The sequence below is a fragment of the Serinus canaria genome, chromosome 11 (genome assembly GCF_022539315.1).
Source record: "Serinus canaria isolate serCan28SL12 chromosome 11, serCan2020, whole genome shotgun sequence".
Classification (NCBI taxonomy): domain Eukaryota; kingdom Metazoa; phylum Chordata; class Aves; order Passeriformes; family Fringillidae; genus Serinus; species Serinus canaria.
Genome location: NC_066325.1, coordinates 13,171,625 through 13,193,779, shown reverse-complemented (window position 1 = coordinate 13,193,779; position 22,155 = coordinate 13,171,625). Strand labels below are relative to the sequence as shown.

Genomic DNA, 22,155 nt, shown 5'->3' with positions numbered 1-22,155 from the left:
ATCGACCGCGTCAGCTGTGTGCCAAGATGGCGGCGGCCACGGCGCCGGGGACGAAGGCGCCGCCGGGGGAGAGTGGCGGCCCCGCCGCCTCCGCCCTGTCCATGGAGCAGATCCGGTCGCTGACCGATCTGGCGGACCTGGAGGCTGCCTACAGCCGGCTGTGTGAGGAGGAGGTGTGTGGGGCCGGGCATGGGAGGCAGCGGGGCCCCGAAAAGCGGGTACCTCGCTGTCGCTGTGCCCCTCATTGTTGCATACTCTCTAGAGGTGCTTGATACGGACTTAGCCGCCCCTGGGGCCTGGCCGGGTGTCGGTGTCGCCTCCGCGGATCCCTGAACCGCGAGCAGCCTGGAGGTTCCGGGATCTCGTGCACTGGAAGCCCGGCCAGGGGAGGAATTTGTGGGCTATCTGACTTAAAAGCGGTGTGATGAGGATTCCAAAGCCGATGCTTTCAATCAGAAAAATCATAAAGATTTAGAGGATTAAAGAGAGCTTAGAAAGGATTTATTTGTCATGTGAGCTCTTGGAAGCACTAATGCCTTGTGTCCTTGGCTTGGATGTAGGGTTTGATAAATTGCTGGTCTGGAGGAGAGCTGAAGTCACACAGCACCTCCTTCATCCTTTTTTTTTAATTATTTTTTCAGAAAGTTGTGCAGGAAGAGCTGGATGCCCTCCTGGAGCAGCAAGGCACTATAGAGAATAAGATGGTTGCCCTTCATCGCATGGGGTTAGTGTTCCAACCCCCCTTCCTTCTCCTTGCTGCATGACCCAGATACTCCTTTAAGTGTTGTAGAGGAAGCACATCCATTCTCAGAAAACGTCAGACTTTAAATCAGTTTGTGGTAGAGAGCAGGAGTTGGATCCTCGTACCCAGTTCTTCCCAGCAGCACTGACAGCTCTGCCCTCACCCAGACTGACCCATTTTGGTGTAGGCTCAGAAGCTTTTTGAAAGTGTCATCTCAGACATTGTCAGCATCAATTGTTGGATCAGGTGTCTTGTGCCAGGCTGTCTACAGGTGTGACCAAATATTACTGCCTCTTCAGGGTGAACTTGTGCAGGCAGGCTGGAAAATCATCCTCAATGGCCTTGTGTCTAGCAGAGCTCCAAGGAAAGGTTTAGTCTTCACCTCCACTTCAGAAGTGGAGAATGTCCTAAGGGCCCAGTGGCTCATTCATGCCCTGTGTGGTGGCAAGGCACAGTTGGTCTGTGCAGCCTCACCCAAAGCAGCCAGCCTGTTCCTTTCTCCTGCTCTGCTCCCAGAGGAAGGCAGTGAAATGAGTGGGAGTATTGTGACAGACCAGCTGTACCTGGAGGAAGAGCCATGCTCTTTGCACACCACCCAGGTGGTTCATGTGTGCCTCTCATGCTCAGTTCTGTGTGTTACCAGCCCCAAGCTGCAGCTGATCGAGGGGGATGCCCAGCAGCTGGCAGGGATGATCACCTTCACCTGCAACCTGGCCGAGAACGTCAGCAGCAAGGTCCGGCAGCTTGACCTTGCCAAGGTAGCTGGGCTGAGGGGGGCTGGAACTTGTCACCACCCAGCTATGCTCTGTGCTCACAGCACAAAAGATGTACCCTGCCTTTGGTGGGCAGGTGGGCTGGAAATTGCTGTGGTTTTGATTTTTTTTTGTGTGTCTTTCTGGGCTCCTGGGTATTGCATGGTATAAGACTGATAGAATGATAGAATGGTTTGGGCTGGAAGGGACCTTAAAGCTCCTCTCATTCCCAACTCTCCTGCAGTTGACATGGACACCTTTCACTAGACCAGGCTGCTCAGAGCCCCATCCAGCCTGGCCTTGAACACTTCCAGGGATGCTCCTCCATATAGCAGCTGGTTCTCCAGCATCCCCTTCTGTCCACACAGCTCCTGGTAGAATACCCTGAATAAGGTGACTAGCAATCTTGGTAGCACAGTGCTGGGGACAGTGGAGATTGTCACCCAAGCCAGGTCAGGAATCTGGGCTGTTCTACTCCTTCATGGGGGACAAGCTGAGGGGTGTCAATGACAGCATTTGGCACAACCACTCAGATCAAACATAATGGTTGGTGTCCTCTCTGGTCTCTGCCTGTTTGTTACAGAGAACTGCGGCCTCCAACTTCAGCCTCAGTTTTGACATATGCTGTCCATCCTGTGGAGCTACTGGTCTTAGCACTTTTTAAGTAGTGTGGGATTTTTGCTTATGTAGTAGTTTTGCTGTATAGAGAAGTATTGCTGTCTGTTTTTCCCTCATGCTGTCTTCTGACAGCTCCCTCTCCCTGTCCATCCCACAGCTGGAAGCATTACTGGCTGCCTTTCTTTCAGAACCGACTCTATCAGGCCATTCAGAGAGCTGATGACATCCTTGACCTGAAGTTCTGCATGGATGGAGTTCAGACAGCCCTGAGAAATGAAGACTATGAACAAGCAGCAGCTCATATCCATCGCTATCTGTCTCTGGACAAGTCAGTGATTGAGCTCAGTCGTCAGGGCAAGGAAGGTAAGCACTGTTTGTGAGGAGATGCTGATGAGTCACCTTTTCAATGGATATCTAGAGGCTGCTCATTTCCCACAGGTTGCCTCAACCCAACAGACAAAGCAGAAAATCTAATGCTGGCCAGAGATCCTAGTATTTTATAGACTGACTTAGGGGTGAAGGTTTTTTAACTGTTATTACACCAGAATTATCATTAATTGAAAAGGAAGTTCCTGGCACACAGCTGTAATAGTATTTCAGGTGCTAACTAGGCAAAGGACAAAGTGTTCAAGCCAGAAGAAGTGAGGGAGAAGGCTCTGTCCAGAATTGTTCTTGTGTCACGGTGTGCTACCAAGCAGAGCAACTGGAAATGAGGGAGCAAATTGCTAGATTCCTAAGAGGAAAATCCCAGTGGATGTGTTGTCATCCTTCATGCAAAATCACAACATTATATCATGCATCAGCCTGTCTGTCTGTGCCTGTAGAGGAATTCCAGTGTGTCTTCTGCCTTCTCAGCTTTGGACTGCACAGTGGTCTCTCTCCTGGGAAAAAAAGTAGCCCTTGATACAATACTAACATTGTGCTGTCACTTTTCCCTTTCTTTTTTTTTTTTTTTTTTTTTTTTTTTTTGACCAGGGGGAATAATTGATGCCAACCTGAAACTCCTGCAGGAAGCAGAGCAGCGTCTGAAGACAATTGTTACAGAGAAATTTGACACAGCTATGAAGCAGGGAGACCTGCCCCAGGTGGAACGGTTCTTCAAGATATTTCCTCTGCTAGGCTTACATGAAGAGGGGCTGAGCAAGTTCTCTGAGTACCTCTGCAAGCAGGTAACAGGCTCTGTGACACCCAGGGGAAAGCAAAACCCAGTCTTTGTCAACAGATGTTTGAAGGAGATTTTGGCAGTGGCTTGTTAACTTTAAAAATAGCACTGGCCTTAGTTCATACCTCTCCCTGTATTTGTGTGCTGGGATGGGCTTTCTGGTCTTGCTCTGTGCACTTGCTTAAAAATTATCCAATGAGCCTGGAGAAAGAAGAGCAATTTTCTGCCTTTCCTTGAGCCTTGACTTTTCCACAAGAGAGGAAAGCATCCCTGTTCGAAGGAGGAGCAACAGCAATAGCTCTTGCATTTGGAAGGCCAATGAAAGCTCTCTAGGGCAAGGACAGAGGATCTGTGGGTTAAAGAACACAGGGTGTTCAGCTGACTGGTCCTGTTGCCATGCAGGTGGCCAACAAAGCAGAAGAGAACCTGCAGCTGGTGATGGGGACAGACATGAGTGACCGTCGAGCTGCTGTCATCTTTGCAGACACCCTGACACTCCTCTTCGAAGGTAATCTTTCTTTCCTCTTTCCTGATTGATTGCAAATAGTCCACGATGAGACTGTCCATCCATTTAAATGCTTTTAATTTTAGCTCACAAAATGCCTCCTTCTCCTTTGAGCTACAGGTGCCTCAGTTGAGGGACAGGGACACAACTAGTAGGATTTATTCTAACCAGGAGAGGGCATCACAATAAGCAAGTTTTCCTGTGTACATCTTGTACAGGCACAAAGTGGATTTGCAAAGGATTTGTTGGCTTCCCCCAGGAATCAGACTCTTCCTGTTCTCTGCATACTCAAAACAAACGGGTATTCCCTGGAGGTTTCTTCAGACTTGCAGCTCTCCAGACAAACAAATTAGATCCCTTAGGGATGAGCAGCTGTTGGTGCCTCCAGGCCTGGCTCTTCAAGAAGCACCATGGGAACTTGAAAGCAGAGAAGGGAATATGAATGCTCTGTGGGAATGCCGCAGACAGTACTTGAGATCCCATGGTGATTAACCACTTTCTTTAGGAAATCTGCTGTAGTTCCAGGCTACACCCCTGCCAAGTTACTCTCCCAGCCTGGCACCAGTAGAGCTTTCTTGATAGTAGTGTTAAAAGCAGGGGGAGCATTGCTAACTTTTGGAGTAGAGTGTTTGTGAGAAGAAGGCAGTATATTAGAGGTACTTCCTTGTGGATGAGCTATTCCTCCAAGGAGTTCTTGCCTGTGCTGATGCTTGTTCTCTGCAGCAAGTGTGTGTCCAAGAGCCATCCCTGGGCTGATTTTCCCCTGCAGCCTTGCAGGTGCTAAAAGCTGGGACTGTGTTTAAGTGGCAGTTGTGGCCTCTGCCACATTTAGCTTGTGTGGCTTTGTCCTGGGGAAGCTTCATACCTTGTATCTTGCTGGGCTGAAGGGCAGCTGGCACACAGGGCGTGGTAGGAGTTCTCTTTAGGGACAGAGAGATGGCTTTTGCTCCAGGAGATTTGTACCCTATCTATCTGTGGAGTGAATGATCCCTTTTTAGGTCTGGTCTGTGGACCTGTGTAGCTCTGCTGTGCTCTGGGAACTGCTGGTTGAGTATCTCTCCTCTCCCTGCAGGGATTGCTCGCATTGTGGAGACCCACCAGCCCATTGTGGAGACCTACTACGGGCCAGGGAGGCTCTACACCCTCATCAAGCACCTGCAGGTGGAGTGCGACCGGCAGGTGGAGAAGGTGGTGGACAAGTTCATCAAGGAGAGGGACTATCACAGGCAGGTGAGAGCAGCGTGAGGCTGCCTCATGCAGCCAACTGTGCCCTCCATCCAGTGCTGTGGGGCTCCCACTGCCATAGAGGCAGCAGAGTTTGACCTTGTGTATTGAGAGAATCCTTGCTTTACTCCTTTTTTACCCTGATAGCTGAAGGGATTCAATCTGTAACTGTGCTTTCTGATGCAGAGAAGGATTAATTTGGAGCATGGTAAATGCACCCTGGGCACTCTTTGCTGGGCAGGTCTGTAGGGTCCTTTCAGTACACCTTCCCCATGTCTTGTTCCTGCTTTGATGCAGGGCTGCTGTTATTGTCTCATGGTCACATACCTGAATGCCTCTGGTCAAGTCCCATCCCACCACCCTTCCTGGAGGGATGAGCTCTGCCTTGGAGGAGGAGAAAGTGATCTTATGTGATTCCCTTCTCTAGCAGTGCTTCCTGCAAAGCATTCCTATTACCCTCAGAGTACAAATCATCAGCAAAGACTCCTTTTCTTTTCTGATTGCAGTTCCAGCAAGTCCAGAATAGCATGATGAGAAGTTCTTCTGCAGAGAAGATCGAACCAAGGTACAAAGAAAAACTCTTTATGCTTTCTAACCTTTCACTCTTGAGTTGTTATTAACAGTAGTTAGCATTTAGATAACTCTCCCACTCTTCCTGAAGCTTTGTGGGTATTAATTTTAAAAATCCAATTGTTAGGTACCCTTCACTGCCCTTCTGTAAAGGAAGCTTCTGCAGTGGGGCTTTATTTTGCTTAGTCATTAATTCTAAGCCTTGGCTCTAAGCATTCCTGGAATGTTGTTGATAATCACTGCACATGAAGGACTGAGATATTAACTGCCTGTGCCCACTACCCTTTCATGGCCAGAGAACAGTCCTTGGAGCCCACGAAACAGAGCAGCTCTCTTGACAGATGATTTATGACAGAAACAGGAATAAATCTTTGGATCTTACCTTATCTGTACTGCTGCTGCAGCAGCTCCATACCATCAGTTTCTTGACAACAAACTGCAGTGCTTTCAATCTCCCTCTTCTTATCGTAAATATTTACATAACCCTTAAGCAAGGCCATTTGAAAGTGCACCCAGCCCTACTGGGACTGCCTGACTTAGAAACATGCCTTGAAAGAAAACAGGTTCCACAAGAAAGATCTGTGAGCCTACATAATTAATATTTCAGCAGTAATATCTGCTTACTATTTGCACTGAGTAACTCTGCATGCATCCCACTTTTCTGATTTTTTATTTTTCATTTGTAAAGTAAAGGTGGTGTTTCCTTCTCCCACTTGTGCACCATGAGGCTTCCAGCAGGATTTGTAAAATTCTTCTGTGCACACTGATAAAAAAGCTGATGTGTCAGTCTTTCTATTTTTCAGTCATCTCTGATCTGAACACTGTGTTCTGCATTGTAACATGCTCTTTTTATCTCACATTTCCTGGGCTGTTGAGCTTAAACAGATTCTTCATCATCTGCAGAGAAACACATGAGTCTGTGCACAAAAACACACACAGGGAGATGGCAGGGACCAGGCATTTCTAACACTGGCAACATAGGGCTCATGGAATTGTAGCAAAACTGAGGTAGGGAAGGACTGATGAAGATCTCTAGTCAAACCTCCCACTCAAACCAGGGCTCATTTTGAAGTTACATCCGGTTGCTTTGAGTCTTGTAGTCCTTACCACTGTGATTTCAACGTGGATGTCCTCAGATCTGTGAGGGAAAAGAGGGGGAGTGTTGCTAAATCTTAGAGTGGAATTTGTGAGAAAAAACCAATATTGTAGAGATACTTCCTGGGGGAGATTTTGGGGAATATTTTGATTGTGTGTGTGCATGCTTTGCACATACCAGTTATTCTGCTGAGCTCTGCCACTCCATGGCACAGATGGAAAAGGGCAGTACTGATCTCATAGTAAGGGAACAGAGAACTACTTAACTGAATTAAATTAGTGCCTCTCCTTTTGTAGTCCTGCTGTCTTGATTCTTGCTATTTCTTCCAGGGAGCTTGACCCTATTTTAACAGAAGTCACTCTGATGAATGCCCGCAGTGAGCTCTACTTGAGGTTCATCAAGAGACGAATAATAGCTGACTTTGAGGTGGGAGATGCCGTGGCCTCAGAGGAGGTAAAGCAAGGTAACACCTTGAGTACCAGTACTCATAGGCTCTGCTTATCAAAGCCAGAAATGGAGATATACCTGAGTTAGTGGCAGAGCAGAGTGACACAGGGTCTGCAAAGATGCTTTGGGAGCGCTCTGTAGAAGACAGTTGTGTAGCGTAGACTTTCCAAACCTGTTTTCAGCACTGGTTGTTCCCTCTAAGAGGAAAACCAACATTTAGAATGATGGAGTATAACAAAATAAAGAGAGGAAGAGCCATTTTGTCACTGCAGGCACAAATCCTAAAGGTGGAGGCCACGAAAGAAAAGGTTCAAGGTTTTGGTACTCTGTAGAGCTCTGGAAATCACTTTAGCCACCTGCAAAATTCAGCTCAGCAATTTCAGCTCCACAGTTGAGGCTTGTGATTTGAGGCTTGTGATTTTCAGTTCTAGGCTGAGCTTGGCAGGTGTGTTGGGTGTGAGACAAGCAGGAAGGGGACTCGGTGGAGCTGCCTCCTGGCCCTGGGTTCCTGATGATAGGTCTCTCTTTTGTTCCACAGAGCATCAAAAATACCTGGACAAGCTCCTCAACAACTGTCTGCTGAGCTGCACTATGCAAGAGCTCATTGGCTACTACATCACCATGGAGGAATACTTCATGAGGGAGACTGTCAACAAGGTGGGGGAGAACCTCTTAGATGCATTTCTGTGTGTGCTCCTCAGTCCTCTGGTGAGCATCCCATGCATACATGGCAAATCTGCAGTTTTTGGGAAAGTCTTTTGTTTCCCTTGGCCTTGAAAAGCAAGTGGTTGTTTCTGAACTTTGACTTCAGACATACCCCAGGCATCTTCCAGGTCTACGGGCTACTGCAGACTAGTCTGAGTGGTGCCACCACACAGAGTGCAGTTCCACTCAGTGGGAAGTGGGCAGATGGGCAATTTGGTCTCTCAGCACTGTCAGAGAGCTCAGGGCACTGAGAGAGCTTTCTTTGCAGGCTGTTGCCATGGACAGCTACGAGAAGGGCCAGCTCACCTCCAGCATGGTGGATGATGTGTTTTATATAGTGAAGAAGTGCATTGGGCGTGCTCTGTCCAGCTCCAGCATAGACTGTCTCTGTGCTATGATCAACCACTCCACCACCGAGTTGGAATCTGACTTCAGGTAATGAAAACACACCAGATTCATTGTAATGGGCTTCCACCTCATGTTCTGCAAACAGTGGCTGCTGGCAGGTGGTCCTCCTTGTGTTCTTTGCCTTTGAACCTCTGGCTTGTCATCTCCATGGAAAATCCTTGTAGAAAGCAGTGGCAGATGTGGGAAGCTGGATCTGGGCATCTTTTCTCACAGTAGTGGTGATCCACCTGTAGGACAAGCAGAGAAAAGAACCTGATGGTCCAAAACCCCTATGAAATGGAGTTGCTTTGTAACATTGGGGTACTACCCTGCTTGAGGGTACATGATCACCCGTAGTTGTTCTCTGGGTTACTTGATGACTCAAACTTGGGTGAGACTGCAGAAATTGTCTTGCTCTTTTTCATTCCATTGTGGGAGTGAGGAACTGTGTCTGAAGACCGCAGGCAGCTGCAGGCAGGATATTCAGGAAAGCTCAGAAACTGGGTGGCTATGTTTTTCTTTAAGCATTCTGATGCTGTCAGGAGATACTTGCCAGCTTTTTTTTCTCCTTTAAAGTTCCATTGCCTTGTTCAGGTCAGATTGCAGACAGAATGCTGTCCCCAGGCACAGAGCATAATTTTCTTTTCGCTTGCTCTAAACCCTGGTGTGTTCTGCTTGCCTATAGGGAGGTTCTGTACAACAAGCTGAAGCAGGGCTTCCCAGCCACGACCTTCCAGGACTTCCAGAGAGGGGTGACCAGTGCTGTGAACATCATGCACAGCAGCCTGCAGCAGGGCAAGTTCGACACCAAAGGCATTGAAAGCACGGACGAGGCCAAGCAGTCATTTCTGGTGGGTTTGGTGGCTCTTCTGGTGTAGAAGGATGATGAGGAAAAACAGTAAACTGTCTTGAACTCTGTACAGCACATGTGCTCCATTGCTGGAGTTTAGCTTCATGCAGCTCAGTGAATCTGCAGTGCTTTGATCTCACAGTAGCAACTCTGTCCTTTAACTACTTGCATTTCAGTCTGTACTGTCAGCAGGGCGTGGATTAAATGTGTGGATTGGGGGTGAGGTGCTGGGAAATTCCATTTAATCCACCTTGGGTTTGTTTTGTTTTTTTTTTTCAGGTGACCTTAAACAATGTGGAAGTCTGCAGTGAAAATATCATGACCCTAAAGAAGACTTTGGAGGTGCAGTCTGTATTCTTTAGTGGTTTTTCCTCAATCAAATTTGTAATATCCTCCCTTGCTGGAGGCAGGGGTCAAGTAAACCATCTGGACTTGGATATACCCGAGTTCCTGAGGTCTTTGCCCTCCAGCCTTAGGGAAGGAATTTTGAGCTGGCAGAGCAATTTCCTGCTGATAGTAGCAGCCAGACATACCAGTTCCTCCAGCCTGACTAACCCAGTGCAGGAATAATCTGTGCATCATGGAGAGTCTGCAGTTCTCTGGTGCCAGGCTAGACAGCCCCAGGCTTCTTTTCTTGCTGTCCTTTCTCCCCTCTGCTGGAGCCAGCAGCCTCTGCCTTTGCAGGAGCAAGAGTTGGGCTCCTGTCCTATCCCACACACTGGTGGGCAGCCAGAGCTCAGCAACACAAAGAAGTAAAAGCTGCCCAGGTTATTAATTTGCAGCTTGCTCATGGATCTCTTCCCTGCAGAGTGACTGCAGCAAACTACTTAGCCAAGGATTCGGGGGTGAGCAAGCACAGGCCAAGATTGAGAGCTGCCTCTCGGACATGGCTGCTGTCTCCAACAAATTCCGTGACCTGCTGCAGGTGAGTGTCTCTCCAAATTACTGCAGGCTTCCAACACGGGCTGCTGGAGGGTTCTCCCTGAAGACAGGGAATCACTGGCAGGAATCACTTCAGCCTAGGGCCCGGCCATATCTGACTCCAGGAGTGCTGGGTAGGTGCAGGAGGTAGCAAATCAGTCAGCTTTGAGGCGTGGAAACAGCCACAGCCCATTTACACAGGCACACCAGCTGGCAGCTGCATAAAAAGCACTGGAAGCAGCTGCAGAGCCAGAAGGAATGTGCTTCATTTGTCTTCACTCAGCATGGACTTCCAGTTGGTTCAGCATTTTCAGGAAAAGAAATATTAATAGCATTTCCATCTCTTCCATTCTCCCTCGTGGCACAGCACATTGTCAAGTTGTCCACAGCCTCGCTAAGTAATGCTGAAGACAGGCTGTTGGTAGAGAAGAGCTGCCCTTTTCTCAGGTTTCTTCTTTTTTCCCAAATGCAAATAGCTCTCAGCATGGAGCAGAGGACTCTCTGGCTAAATCCAGTGGCATGCTGGGGCCTGCTGTCCTAAAATGTCACTGGTCTCTGGCAGGGAGAAAAGGAGGAAGACCTAGTACCTCATGTGGAAAGAAACCAAACAAAGGAGAACATTTGGAATCAGGTTTACCTTTGTAAACCTTTCCTACAGGTGGATCACCTCCCTCTTCGCAGAGGGGTCAGATTATTTTCTGTTTGGCTTTACAGTTCAGCACAGGCAGATGCCTTCAGTTCAGCACTATCAGCAAACCCTCTTGGGGATTGTGGTCAGTATTGAAACCAAAGAGTTTATCAGTAAGGAGTAAAGCTCTCCAATCTGACTCTAGTGTGGTTTTAAAAGTGGCTGCAAAGCAATCTAGAGGCTGAGGAGGAAACTCCTGTGCTGCCTGAGTCACACACATGCTGAATTTGCCTCAGAAAAGGACAATTGCCAGCAGGGCCTGCTCAGAAATGCCAGTTTTAGTTAAAACCTTCTATCAAATGCCAGTCAGAATCGGTACCGACGCAGTTTCATACTGAGTAAGCTTTCGTGACACCTTGCTGAGCCAAAGAGGGGTGGCTTGGCAGGAGAGGGCTTTAAGAGCTCTCATCACAGGGGACGGAACAGCCTTTGCTGACAGCCTGCTGCTCAGGGGAGATGGCATGTGCTGGGGTTATGATTAATTCAGGGAACTAACTGTGGTTACAGCTTTTATTTTCCTTTTAGATTCTCCCACTGAGCTAAGCTGCAGTGGAGGTGGAAGGCATCAGTTGAGTTCAGTCACAGTGCCCTGGCTGGTGCTGAGTGAAAAAAAATGGAGTTTGCATTTTTACCTACCCCAGGTGCCTCACTCCTGCCAGGAAATCTGTAGCTGTGTGGGATGGGGTGGGGATGCACAAGACCTTCAGACCACACTACAAGTCAGCACAACAGCAGCTTCTTGGCCAACATCCTTCCTGCTCTTCTTGTCACGGTGTCCTCAGAGCCTTCCGGCACCGGAAGAGTGGGGCATCTGAGCCTCCTGTGTGCAGCTTCCTGTGCAAGTCTGTGTGGCCAGTTTCCCAAGCTGGGAAGCAGCATCAAGACAGCCTGTTTGTAAAGATTTTGTGCCTTACTGTCCTTTCTTCTTGCTGTCTCACTCAGGAAGGTCTCAATGAGCTCAACAGCACAGCCATCAAACCCCAGGTGAAGCCGTGGATCAACTTATTCCTCTCTGTCTCCCACAACATCGAGGAGGTGAGGCTCAGTGTTCTCTGCTTCCAGTTGTACTTGAGCACTCTCTAATGCTCAGCAGCACAGTCAGAATAACCACTGTTTCCTTCCCCTCAGTTATCTGCTATTTCCTTAGCACAGAGCACCAGTAAAATACCCAGATCTTGCTCTGCAGCTGAGCCTGGAAAGGGACATTTGGCTACAGAGGAGCAGAAGGGATGAAGTGCTGCTCCAGGAGGGACCTCCCTTCCTGTCTTCTGGGCTGTTGGCTGTGGTTTACTTCAAGCCACATAAACAACCCTTTCTGCATTTCACTGTCAGGAGGAGTTCAGTGACTATGAGGCCAATGATCCCTGGGTCCAGCAGTTCATCGTCAATCTGGAACAGCAGATGACAGAGTTCAAGGTGAGAGGAGGAGGTGGCAGCCTGCCAGGCTTTGGCCAGACCTCCACGTGGCATCCTCCAGCTCCTCCCTTGCTCAGCAAGCAGAGGTGTCCTCCAGTGCCTTGCAGGGCTCTTAGGGATCCAGTCACTCCCTTCTCCTGCAATTCTCAAAGCCTCCTTGCAGGCCCCACATACCTGGATCACTTCTGCGGTGCTCCCCACTTGCCAAGCCTGCAAGTCCTTATTTGTAAGCTCTCCTAGCCTTGGGCTTTAGGGACTTCTGCTCAAGTCCCTGACAAGAATGACACAGGTTTCTGCTTCCAGGCTGGACTGTCTCCAGTGATTTATGATACTCTCACTGGTCTTATGACCAGTCTCATAGCCATTGAACTGGAGAAAGTGCTGCTCAAATCTACCTTCAGCAGGGTAAGCAAAACGCTCCTCTACCATGTAGTCTGTCTTGACTGCAAACCCTCAGTAAAGGATGGGGCAGGGCAGATGCAAATATTATCCTCTACCCTCAGATATTACCCTATAAGAAAGTCTCCAACCACCAGTGACCAGCTCAGGGACACCTCTACATCAGCACCCACAGGGACAAAGTGGGTTTGGTGATGGGACTGAAAAGAGCTGGCAAAAACTGGGTTTTAAGCTGGGTCTAAACATAAGCCACTTAAACCTGCAATAAATGGTTTAACTGGGACCTGCCTGCTCAGAGACCTCCACCCGCCTCCCTGTGATTGTAATTGGTGTCTTGGCACAACCCCATGGTCTGCCTGGAGAATTAACAGATCTCCTTCTGTGCACACAGCTCGGTGGTCTGCAGTTTGATAAAGAGCTGAGGTCCCTCATAGCCTATCTCACCACAGTCACCACGTGGACTATCCGTGACAAGTTTGCCCGTCTTTCCCAAATGGCCACCATCCTCAACCTGGAAAGGGTGAGCTGCACTTGGTCTGCTTCTACTGGGGAATGTGGGAACACCACTGCACTGCACGTGGCTTTACTCAGTTCATCCAGATACCATCACACCTACGGGGCGTGGAGAACCTGGAGAAGTTTCTCTGTGTCTGATGGTGCTTGAGTTCAAACTTACCTGTGAGGACAGTCTGTGCTGAGCCATCTCCTACTGCTCCCCTCTTTTTCCAGGTGACAGAGATTCTGGATTACTGGGGTCCAAACTCAGGTCCGCTCACCTGGCGCCTGACTCCCGCCGAGGTCCGGCAGGTGCTGGCTCTCCGCATCGATTTCCGCAGTGAAGATATCAAGCGGCTGCGCCTGTAGTTGGTCGGTGCTTGGATCAGCACCATGCTGGAGCTAAGGGCAGGAAGGCTGCAGTCCTGGAGCCTGCCCACATCCTGTCCTGGAGCTGGCTGTTTGATGGTGTGGGAATGGGATGATGTCTGCCCTTCTGCTTGCATTCCTTGGAGCAAAGGGTTTTCCTGGGCCTGGTGAGAAGACCTGCCATCCTTCTGTGGGAACAGAAACAAGGCACCAGAGGAATCTCTCATGCTGAGTGTAGGATGATGCTATTTCTCAGAACATAGGCCAGTACCTGCTCCTGACTCGCTGTGCTCTGCTGCCCTGCAGGAGGCCACAGGCTGGGACAGGTGGAGGCTGGTGGGGCTCAAATATGGGTCTGCTGCTGCAGCCGTGTTCCCTCTGTGCCCCCAGTTTAAGGGTCAGTGACTGGAATCACAAATGCTGAGCCCTGGCTCTCTCCTGGTGGTGATGGGAACTGTTCTGTGGAAGGGAAAAGGAGTGATTTCCTTGGGAAGGTGCTTGGAAAATCACTCAAAAGCCTCTGAAGAAAGTGGGGCCGTGTCCCTGCTGGCTCTGTACAGCTACTCTGTAAATAAACCTTGCTTGGTTGGGTTGCAATCTCCAGTGGTGTGTTCAGCTGTGGGCCTGGAGGGAGCTGGAGAGATGTGGGACATGAGCTCTGCTCTGCTCCAGTTCTTCTGTTTTGCCCTGTGCCAGGGCATCCACAGGATCTTCCTTGTCTTGCCTGGCTGCCTCCTGTGGCTGCTGTCCTGCACAGTCTCCCTCAGCGATGGCAAGGGAAGACCAGCCCTTGCATGCAGGTTCTGCCATTCCCACCCCTGGAAAAGCTTTCCCCATGCAATGCTGGGCCTTTGCTATCCTGTGAAGAGAGAGCAGCCCTGCTAGGGACAGAGGGGCACAAACACATGCTGAGAACAAGCTTTTTTATTCAGACTGCATGGACTAGTAACATGCTTTCACTAGTCACTATTTCACTGCTGAAACAGTGCCTCAGGACAGGAGAGGGTCTTGATTCTACATCCAGCTGCATCCCTGGTGCAGGAGCATTGCATGCTGAACTGTCAGTTTGGGTCCCTGCTGCTGGAAGAGCAGGAAGGTTACTGCTACATGCAGCATCACAAATGCTAGCTTGTTCCCTTTGGAGAACTGTAAAAACTGGAGTCAAACACCAAAATCAGGCTGGAGGCCCTAGCACACTTGTCCCTCCAGCAAGGCCATCCAGCAGGGGTAGTTTTGCCTGCCTGCACAACTTGTCACAACTTCTCCAGGCTCTGGTTTTTGGGGCAAGTAGCAGCACAAAAAGGACATACAGAGACCTAAGGCACTTGCTGGAGCTGGCTGAAGAAGCTTCCCCTAAAGCACTGGGAATTTCCCTGCACTTGTTCTGGGTAGCTGCTAGGAATGGGCCAGGGCTGAAGGCCTTCACACAGCCCTGTCCCCTCCAGGGTGAGATCTGTCCTTGGTATCACATCCCACGACCTCCACAGAGAAACCACCAGTGTCCACTTCAATGCTGTGGATGCTGAAGTTGCCCAGACCCTAGAAAAAGAGTCACAGGTTGGGGCAGGAGCCAGCAAAGGACCCCTTCTCACCTCCAAGGTCCCAGGGAGGGCATTGGAACAACAAGCAATCACACCCTATGTGTGGTGGGGAAAGATGCCCCTCATGCTCTATATGTGGCTGCTGCAAGCTGCCTGTAACAGTGGGGGGCTCACAGCTCACCTCAGTGTTTGCCAGGATCTGGTGCAAAGCCTCTTTCTGCCGAGGGGCTTTGGTTAAGATGTAAAGGAAGCCGCCGCCGCCAGCCCCAGCCAAGCACTGCCCGTGGGCGTAGGGCCGGAGAGCGTCCATCATGCGCCCGACGGCCAGCGGCTCACAGCCCGGGGCCATGCACTTCTTCTGCTGCCAGTAGCAGTCCAGGCACTTGCCAAGGAGCAGTAGGTCACCTGCAGAGGAGAGAATATTGCAAATTACTTGTCTCTTTCTCACCCAAAGGGCAGAAACATGCTCAGCCCAAGCTGAATTCTGCCTTCTCTTTTTCCAGTTCCTCCCAGCTCTGCCGGCCAAGCAGGCAACCCCAGCCCTGTCACGTTGCTATTTTTAATCCTCCACAGGGGGAGGATTTGCTCGCTTTAATGCTCCAGCTTCGTCTCTGCAGCAGCCAAATAAACCCGCTGCACTGACCAGGCATGGCCCCCAGCCCTGTCACCAATGGTGCACTGCTAATCAATCAGATTCAGCATGTCTAACCCCCTTTTCCTCAAAATCTTTGTTCAAGCCTGAATTTTGGGGTATTGCCTGGTGAGGGTGGGCTCAGGGGAGGATTTGAAGCTTCTGCAGCTCCAAGAGCCCACACACCCCAGCCTTCTTCTCTTCTGCGACTGCACAGCCTCTCCCTGGGAAAGCTTGTGTTTCTACAGCTGTTAAAAGGGCCAACCTGGCCTAGGGAAGGGGGCTCACACCTTGCCTCAAGGCCTGGGCACACTCCTCAGCATTGCTCACCAGCGCGTCAGCATTTTGCACGATGGAAGGCAGCCTGGCATACCAGTTCCTCACCACATCCTGCAAGAGGCCAGAATGTCCCTGTCACTGTCCTGGCTCTGGCAGCACCTGGGGAGGTAGTGCTGCACCCATGGCCTTTGGGTGCCAGCTTCCTCTGGGGTGGCAAAGCTCTGCACAAGTTAAGGGGATGCCTCCAAAGGCCACAGGGGGAGCAAAGGCCAGCCTGTGACACCCAGAGGCACCCAGGCATTACCTGGAGCAGGTTGCGGGCCAGGCGAGTCTTCCCCGTGTACACCAGCAGCAGGTGATCGTTCAGAATCTGGGTAAAACCATCAGGGACCAGGATCTGCTCCACTTCCACTTTGAGTGGCAGCTGGGCCTTCGACCTCCCGATTTTGATGCCAGGAATGAGCCCACCAACCTGGTCTTGCCAACCACCCCCTGCAGGGCAGAGGGTTGTCAGTCACTGCTGGGACCCCCACCTTGTGGGTCAGCTGCTCCCCCAGGTCCTACCTGTTGTGAGCCTCTGCTCCAGGTGCAGCACAGCATGGATAAGGGACTCAGTGCTGGCAGCCTTCCCTGCTGCCCGGTACAGGGATGCCATCACTGCTCCTGCCAGGATGCTGCTGGTGCCTGTAAGGAGCATGGGTAAGGCCAGGGCAGTGAGGCACTGTTGTGTCCCCGGGGGTTGGGGACAGCAAGGGGGATGCCCCATCCTGGTGCTAGCAGCAGGAGACACTCCCAGGCACCAGTGAGGGACTACGCAGCTCCTTCCCTGCAAACCTACCGAGGCCAGACCCGTGGGGCAGCTTGGACCAAGTGTGCACCTCAAAGCCACCCCCAAAACTCTCCATCAGCTGGGCCCGCAAAGGTCTCTGTGAGGGGAACTGCACAATCTGGGTGCAGATAAAGGCAGCTTTGAGCAGGGCTCCTGAAAACAAAAAAGAAGTAAAGCTGATGCCTGCTGTGCTACCTGCTCCCTCATCCTATTGGCCCCACAAAGGACCATCTGGGCACCAAAGAGACATCACAGGTACAGAGCCAGGCTGGCAGGTGACCCCTCACCTGGTGCATGTGGCTGGCAGTAATCCTGTAAGTGCTCCAGCTCCCGGCACACCAGCTCTGCCACCACCTCGCCCTGCGGTGTCCCGCTGAGGCTGACAAGGCGCAACTCTGGCTGGGCAATGCGCCGCACTCGAGCACCAACGGGCCGGCACCCATCCACCAGCACTGCCACGTCCACCACGGCCCCCCCGTGCTCATAGGTGATGGGGGGTGTGTCACTCCAGCCACCTGCCAACACTCACCATCAGTCTCCTGGGGCACCCTTACTCCTGTTCCCCCAGCACCACAGGGGTGAGACAAGGATCATCTGACTCAGGGAATGTGCTCACCAGAGAGGTCCAGGCGGGCTGGACACATCACCTGCACCCAGTGCCCCAAGGGTGGCAGCTCCACCTGTTCCACGGTGATGAACTGGCATGAGGACATCACTGCCTGCCGGACGAGGATCTGCTCGGCCCCTTCGTAATGCCGAGCTGCTCTCACCAGCAGAGCCGGCCTGGGGTAAGAGAGATGCTGAGCCCACTGCCACATCTCCATGACATCACCATGTCTGGAATGGGAATGGGGCAGCTGCCTCTTGCCAGCCCCAGCCTCACCGGCTCATCCACTTCTGCCGCTCAGCAGCCAGCTCCTGGACACCACCAGCGATGTCCCCGCTCTCCAGGTGCCCAAAAGCTGAGGCCCATTCCCTGTTGGCAGCAGGACCACTCCGCAAGCCCCCTTCCCCTTGTGCCATGCAGCCCAGGACCTCAGCAATACAGGCAAGTGCCCGTGCTGCAATACCGGCATCGCTGGCAGTGGAGGCAACTAGAAAATAAAATAAAAGGAGGTTGCAAAGCACAGCCAGGCTGCACTGCACCCCACCAGCTTCTGCCATAAGCTATCCCCAGATGAGCGGGATTTGAATGGCTTGCACCCACCCAGGCTTATTGGATACCCTGTAGGTACACCCCTGCAATAGGGGGGGATCATTGAAGGCAGTCAGGAGCACTGAACGGTCCTGACAATGAGAGATGCAGTTTAAGAGTCCAGCTCACCTTCATCCAGCGTGTCCAGCACGGCCTTATGGTAGCCCTCATGGACAGCACTGCGGGCAAGCGGCAGGAGGCTGCTGTCCTGGCGCCCCAGCAGCACCCTCCGCACCTTGTGCTGGCCCTGCAGGAAGAACAGGGCCTGGCGGGCACCCAGCTCCGCTTCCGTGTCCAGGCAGGACAGCAGCTCCTGCCAGGACATACGCCAGGCCGTTCGCCAGCGTACCAGCTGCTCATTGGCCACTGTGGCCAGGCCCAGCAGCCACAGCACATCCTCCAGCCCCAGCGCCTCGTGGGCATGAAGCACTGGGAAGAGCCGGGCATTCAGCAGGCAGCGGCTGCTCCGTGGTGTCTCGGCATCCCAAAGGTCCCCTTCCCTGATGGAGGGAGAAACCATCAGCACGGCCCTGGGGCTTGAAGACACCTTCCATGAGGGGAGCTGGAATGTGGGATGGGTTGAGATGGTCATGACCCTTCAGGAGCTGGGTGTCCTGTCCCACCCTGACACGTGGCACTTACCATACACCTGTCCGTTGGAAAAACTCAGCCCAGGGCACGTTCAGGTAGGTGGCTTTTTGCACAGGGCTCTGCAGGGACACAGAGGGGCTGGTCACACTTGGGCTTTGCTGGGAGCCTTGTGCCACCTCCTTCCCCCTTACCTGCCAGTTGTCAAGGCGGCCGGTGAGAGTGAACACGCGGCAGGGCAGGTCACGCAGCCGGACGTGGTGGCCCTGCAGGACAATATCACGCAGGGGACAGCCCCGCAGGGCTGCTGAGGAGCCCACGTCGAGGCCCGAGAGGAGGCAGCCAGGACCAATCACCAGGGGACCCTGAGGAAGAAGCAACAGTGGCATGGCTGGTCCCCAAACCAGAGACAAATCCTGACCTTGGAAAGGGACAACCACCCTGAGAGACAAGCTGGTGCCAGCACAATCCAGGTGACAGGATGTAATTTTGTCACAAGGCTGCAGAAACACAGACTACAGAAATTCAGGCCAGGCAACAGCCTCTAGGGCTCACAGCCATAAATGAGCCCCCAAAGGAGAGGGTCTGCCCTGGTTCCCAGCTCAGGACAGGGCAGAAGTGACAGCCTCATCCTCTTGTTTTCAGAGGGTGACAGCCACCAAGGTGCCCAGCACCAACCAAAAGGCAGCCCCAAAGAGGAAGGGCACCCCAAATCTCACAGCTGTGGTTCCTCCATCCTAAGCACCAACATGTCACCCTGCTGCCCATTCAGTGCACTGGAAGCTGTGCATCACTCCCATCCTAGTCAGGTACCTGGAGGTGACAGTGCTGGATGACACTGCCAGCTGCCAGCTGCACAGCTCCTTCCAGCAGGCAGTTGGTGACTGAAGATCCATCCTCCAGGACACAGGACTGCTGCCAAGGGCACAGAGATACATGGGACCAGGGGCTGGGCACACAGCCCAGAGCAGCCCCCAAAAAACACACATGAGCAAGGCTGGGGATGGAAGGACATACATCCACGTGGGAATGGGCTGTCTTGCAGAAGCGGAGGTGGTTGGCAGAGCTAGGCAGGAGGGTCAGGCTGCGGATGTGGTCACTCGCAGAGGCAGTCATGTAGTCATAGGATGCGTTGGGAATGCAGGCTGGGGGGGGACAGAAGAGCTTTCAGCACATCAACAAAAAAAAGTGGGTGTGTCTGGCACTCGGGAGCCAGGCTGAACATCCCCGGCTGAAGGGGCACGAGTGAAGATCTGGGGACCCGCAGCTGTGGGGTGACAGAGACGACCAGCAGGCCCTGACCACCCCATCTCCACCCATGCAGGGAAGAGGGCCCAGGAACGGGTCACATCACATGCACTCACAACAGCACAGAATCATAGAATGGTTGGGGTTGGAAGGGATCTTAAAGATCACCCAGTTACAACTGCCTGGGTAGGGACACTCCACTAGAAGTGGGAATGAAGCACTGACCCATGCTAAGAGGGAAGCCACGGAGAGCTTTCCACAGCACAGAGCGGGCGCTCCTCACACTGGCATCGCCACCACTCTTCAAAAAACCATCTTCTGTCATCCCCCCAGCCATGCACAGCACAATGTCGAAGAAGAGGGAGAGCTGGGGAGAGAAGGGGCTTGTTGGGTCCAGCCATCCTGAACCCCACCCTGCTACTGGGTGCTCCCTCCCACTACTTCTCCCAAATCTGGCAATGTGAGGGCAAAGAGACCCTACAGAGATGCCCAGTAGTGACACCTGTGTGGCAAAGGGTCCCATCCCCCACAGAGAGCTGTCACCTGGATGGGTGGTGCCCCCGAGTCCAGCCCCATGTAGGTGCAGGCGTCCAGAGGAGGGATGACGTGGGTGGCCAGAAGCTGTTCGGCAGCATCCGAGGAGAAGAAAACAATCCCACAGACCTGCCAGGCACATTAGGGCTGAGGCTGCAGCTGTGGTGACACAAGGGACAGGGCTGGCAGGGTCACCAACACCTGAGTCATGCCATACCAGTGGGACAGTGCCATCTGGCCCTGCACACTGCTGGATCTGGGCCTCCGTGCCTTTGTAGATGATGTCACGCACCAGCCCCTAGGAGCAAAACCACCCCAGTGAGCTCTTCAGGGAGCTCCAAGCCAAGCAGCCACAGCAGTGCTGAGACCTCAGCACCCAAGGGATCCAAGGACTGGGGATCCCTGCACCTCCAAGGGATGCCTCTTGAAGGGGAAGCTGTCCCAACCTGCTCATTGGTGAGGTAGACCCCATGGTTCCTGGCATATGCTGGGCTCCCGGGCACTGCGATCACTCGGACACCCTGGAAGCCATTCCAGTTGATCCCTGAGGGGAGGGACAGAGACCAGTACCCATTGGGGCAGTGTATGTACTCACACTGGGCACAACTGACTGAAAACCTGGACCACAGGAGTGGAAGTGGCAGCAGCATCCAGCCTTGACCTCACTGCAGGCACAATGGATGCTCGCAACATGCACAGGACAGCAATAGCAGAGCATCCACACCCTCATGGGAGCACAGCACAGGCTGGACCAGCTGTGCTGCTGGTTCACAGAACCCCATTCCACGCCCAAGCAGGTGCTGGAAGCAAGGCTGGTGTCCATCCACTCACCTGGTGTTGAGGGCACGGTGAGGAGCATGTCGGTGCTGCAGACCCAGACGCCAGGTGGGGAGCCCACACAGAGCTGCCAAGAGAAGGACCACATGCCCAGGGACGGCAGGGAAGGAGCCCAGGAACCCAACACCGCTTCCATCTTGCTGGCAGCCAAACCCAGCTCCAGGGCCCCATCCCCAGGCTGCACAGACCCGGTGTGTCATGGTCCCCAGCAGGCTGTCCAGGTTGCAGACCAGCGCTTCAGCTGGGGCACCGGGATCCTCAGCGGGCAGGCAGGTGAAGGCACGGCCGCAGTCGTCAAAGGAGAAGTCGCGGCCCTGGTGGGACGGAGAATATGGGAAGGTCACCAGGAGGGAGTGGGAGCAATGAGAGGTCTCATGCTGGGCTGCAGGTCGGCTCTCACCATGTGCAAGATGAGGATGCGGGCGTCCCTCAGGACGTCAGCGGTCACCACCTGGGTAAGGACAGCCGGGGACAGTCAGTGGAGATAGGACAGGCACGCCCCCTTACCTCCAGCGTCCCCTCCTGACTTCCAGCCTCCCCGGACCCACCAGAAGCTGTCACGTCTCACCGTGCATCCGGCCCGGGCGCTGAGGTGCTCGGCCGCCACCAGCAAAGCGTTCAGGGTGGCACCGCCGCTGCCCAGGCGGGCCCAGGGGTCCTCCACGGCCAGGAGCAGCGCGGGGGGACGCGGGCCCAGCCCGCCCCGCAGCCGCCGCACCTCCAGCTCTGCCAGAGGAAAGGCGGGCAGCGTTAAGAGCCGGTCCCGCCGCTGCGCACAGGGAGGGAGAAGGGGCGCCCGCCCTGCCACTTGCCTCGCTGCAGGGCGGACACGCCGCCATGGCCCTGCCGGCAGGTGAGGAGAACAGCGCTCCACTCCGCCGCCATGAGTACCGCCTCTGCCCCAGCCTGGCCTCGCGGGGCCTGCTGGGATGTTTAGTTCTATCCCCGCAGCCCCTCCGGGGCGCTCCGTTCTGAAGGACTACAGTTCCCAGCGTGCACTGCACGGACCCCTTAAAGGCGCAGTCAGCCCTGTGCTGCTTCCCCAGTTCCCCCATCTCGGGGGGCTTGCAAAGGGGGAATGGGGGCTTGACGTTTTCTGCCCTAAAACGGGTTTCGGCGGCAGTGCG

General features: G+C 53.0%; 2 protein-coding genes across 6 annotated transcripts; one reads left to right on the top strand and one right to left on the bottom strand.

Annotated features, from left to right (window-relative positions):
• Positions 1 to 3: 3 nt before the first annotated feature.
• Positions 4 to 13,943, top strand: COG4 (component of oligomeric golgi complex 4). Of its 5 annotated transcripts, none has more exons than XM_030227457.2 (19): positions 4 to 173; positions 642 to 724; positions 1,386 to 1,476; positions 2,301 to 2,475; positions 3,088 to 3,281; positions 3,677 to 3,782; positions 4,852 to 5,009; positions 5,510 to 5,568; positions 6,999 to 7,132; positions 7,655 to 7,773; positions 8,090 to 8,256; positions 8,894 to 9,059; positions 9,338 to 9,400; positions 9,867 to 9,983; positions 11,610 to 11,702; positions 12,000 to 12,083; positions 12,387 to 12,488; positions 12,874 to 13,002; positions 13,212 to 13,943. In XM_030227457.2, the coding sequence occupies exons 1-19, from the start codon at positions 27 to 29 to the stop codon at positions 13,344 to 13,346; spliced, it is 2,322 nt and encodes a 773-aa protein (XP_030083317.1). In that variant the 5' UTR covers positions 4 to 26; the 3' UTR covers positions 13,347 to 13,943. The 5 variants fall into 5 exon arrangements, with proteins under 5 accessions (XP_030083317.1, XP_018770191.1, XP_030083319.1 ...); XM_018914646.3 differs by having other exon boundaries at positions 1,386 to 1,500; XM_030227459.2 differs by lacking the exon at positions 12,387 to 12,488 and having other exon boundaries at positions 1,386 to 1,500.
• A 309-nt stretch (positions 13,944 to 14,252) lies between these two features.
• Positions 14,253 to 21,913, bottom strand: FCSK (fucose kinase). The gene is made up of 23 exons (XM_030227456.2): positions 21,841 to 21,913; positions 21,597 to 21,754; positions 21,429 to 21,479; positions 21,217 to 21,342; positions 21,023 to 21,095; positions 20,638 to 20,735; positions 20,409 to 20,489; positions 20,201 to 20,320; positions 19,883 to 20,024; positions 19,427 to 19,554; positions 19,223 to 19,324; positions 18,604 to 18,774; positions 18,464 to 18,531; positions 17,951 to 18,321; positions 17,510 to 17,720; positions 17,243 to 17,409; positions 16,914 to 17,141; positions 16,636 to 16,779; positions 16,362 to 16,481; positions 16,102 to 16,289; positions 15,809 to 15,908; positions 15,069 to 15,292; positions 14,253 to 14,885 (listed from the first exon to the last, which is right to left on the bottom strand). Exons 1-23 carry the CDS (start codon positions 21,911 to 21,913, stop codon positions 14,769 to 14,771), a joined length of 3,261 nt encoding a protein of 1,086 aa, XP_030083316.1. The 3' UTR covers positions 14,253 to 14,768.
• Between the last annotated feature and the right edge of the window lie 242 nt (positions 21,914 to 22,155).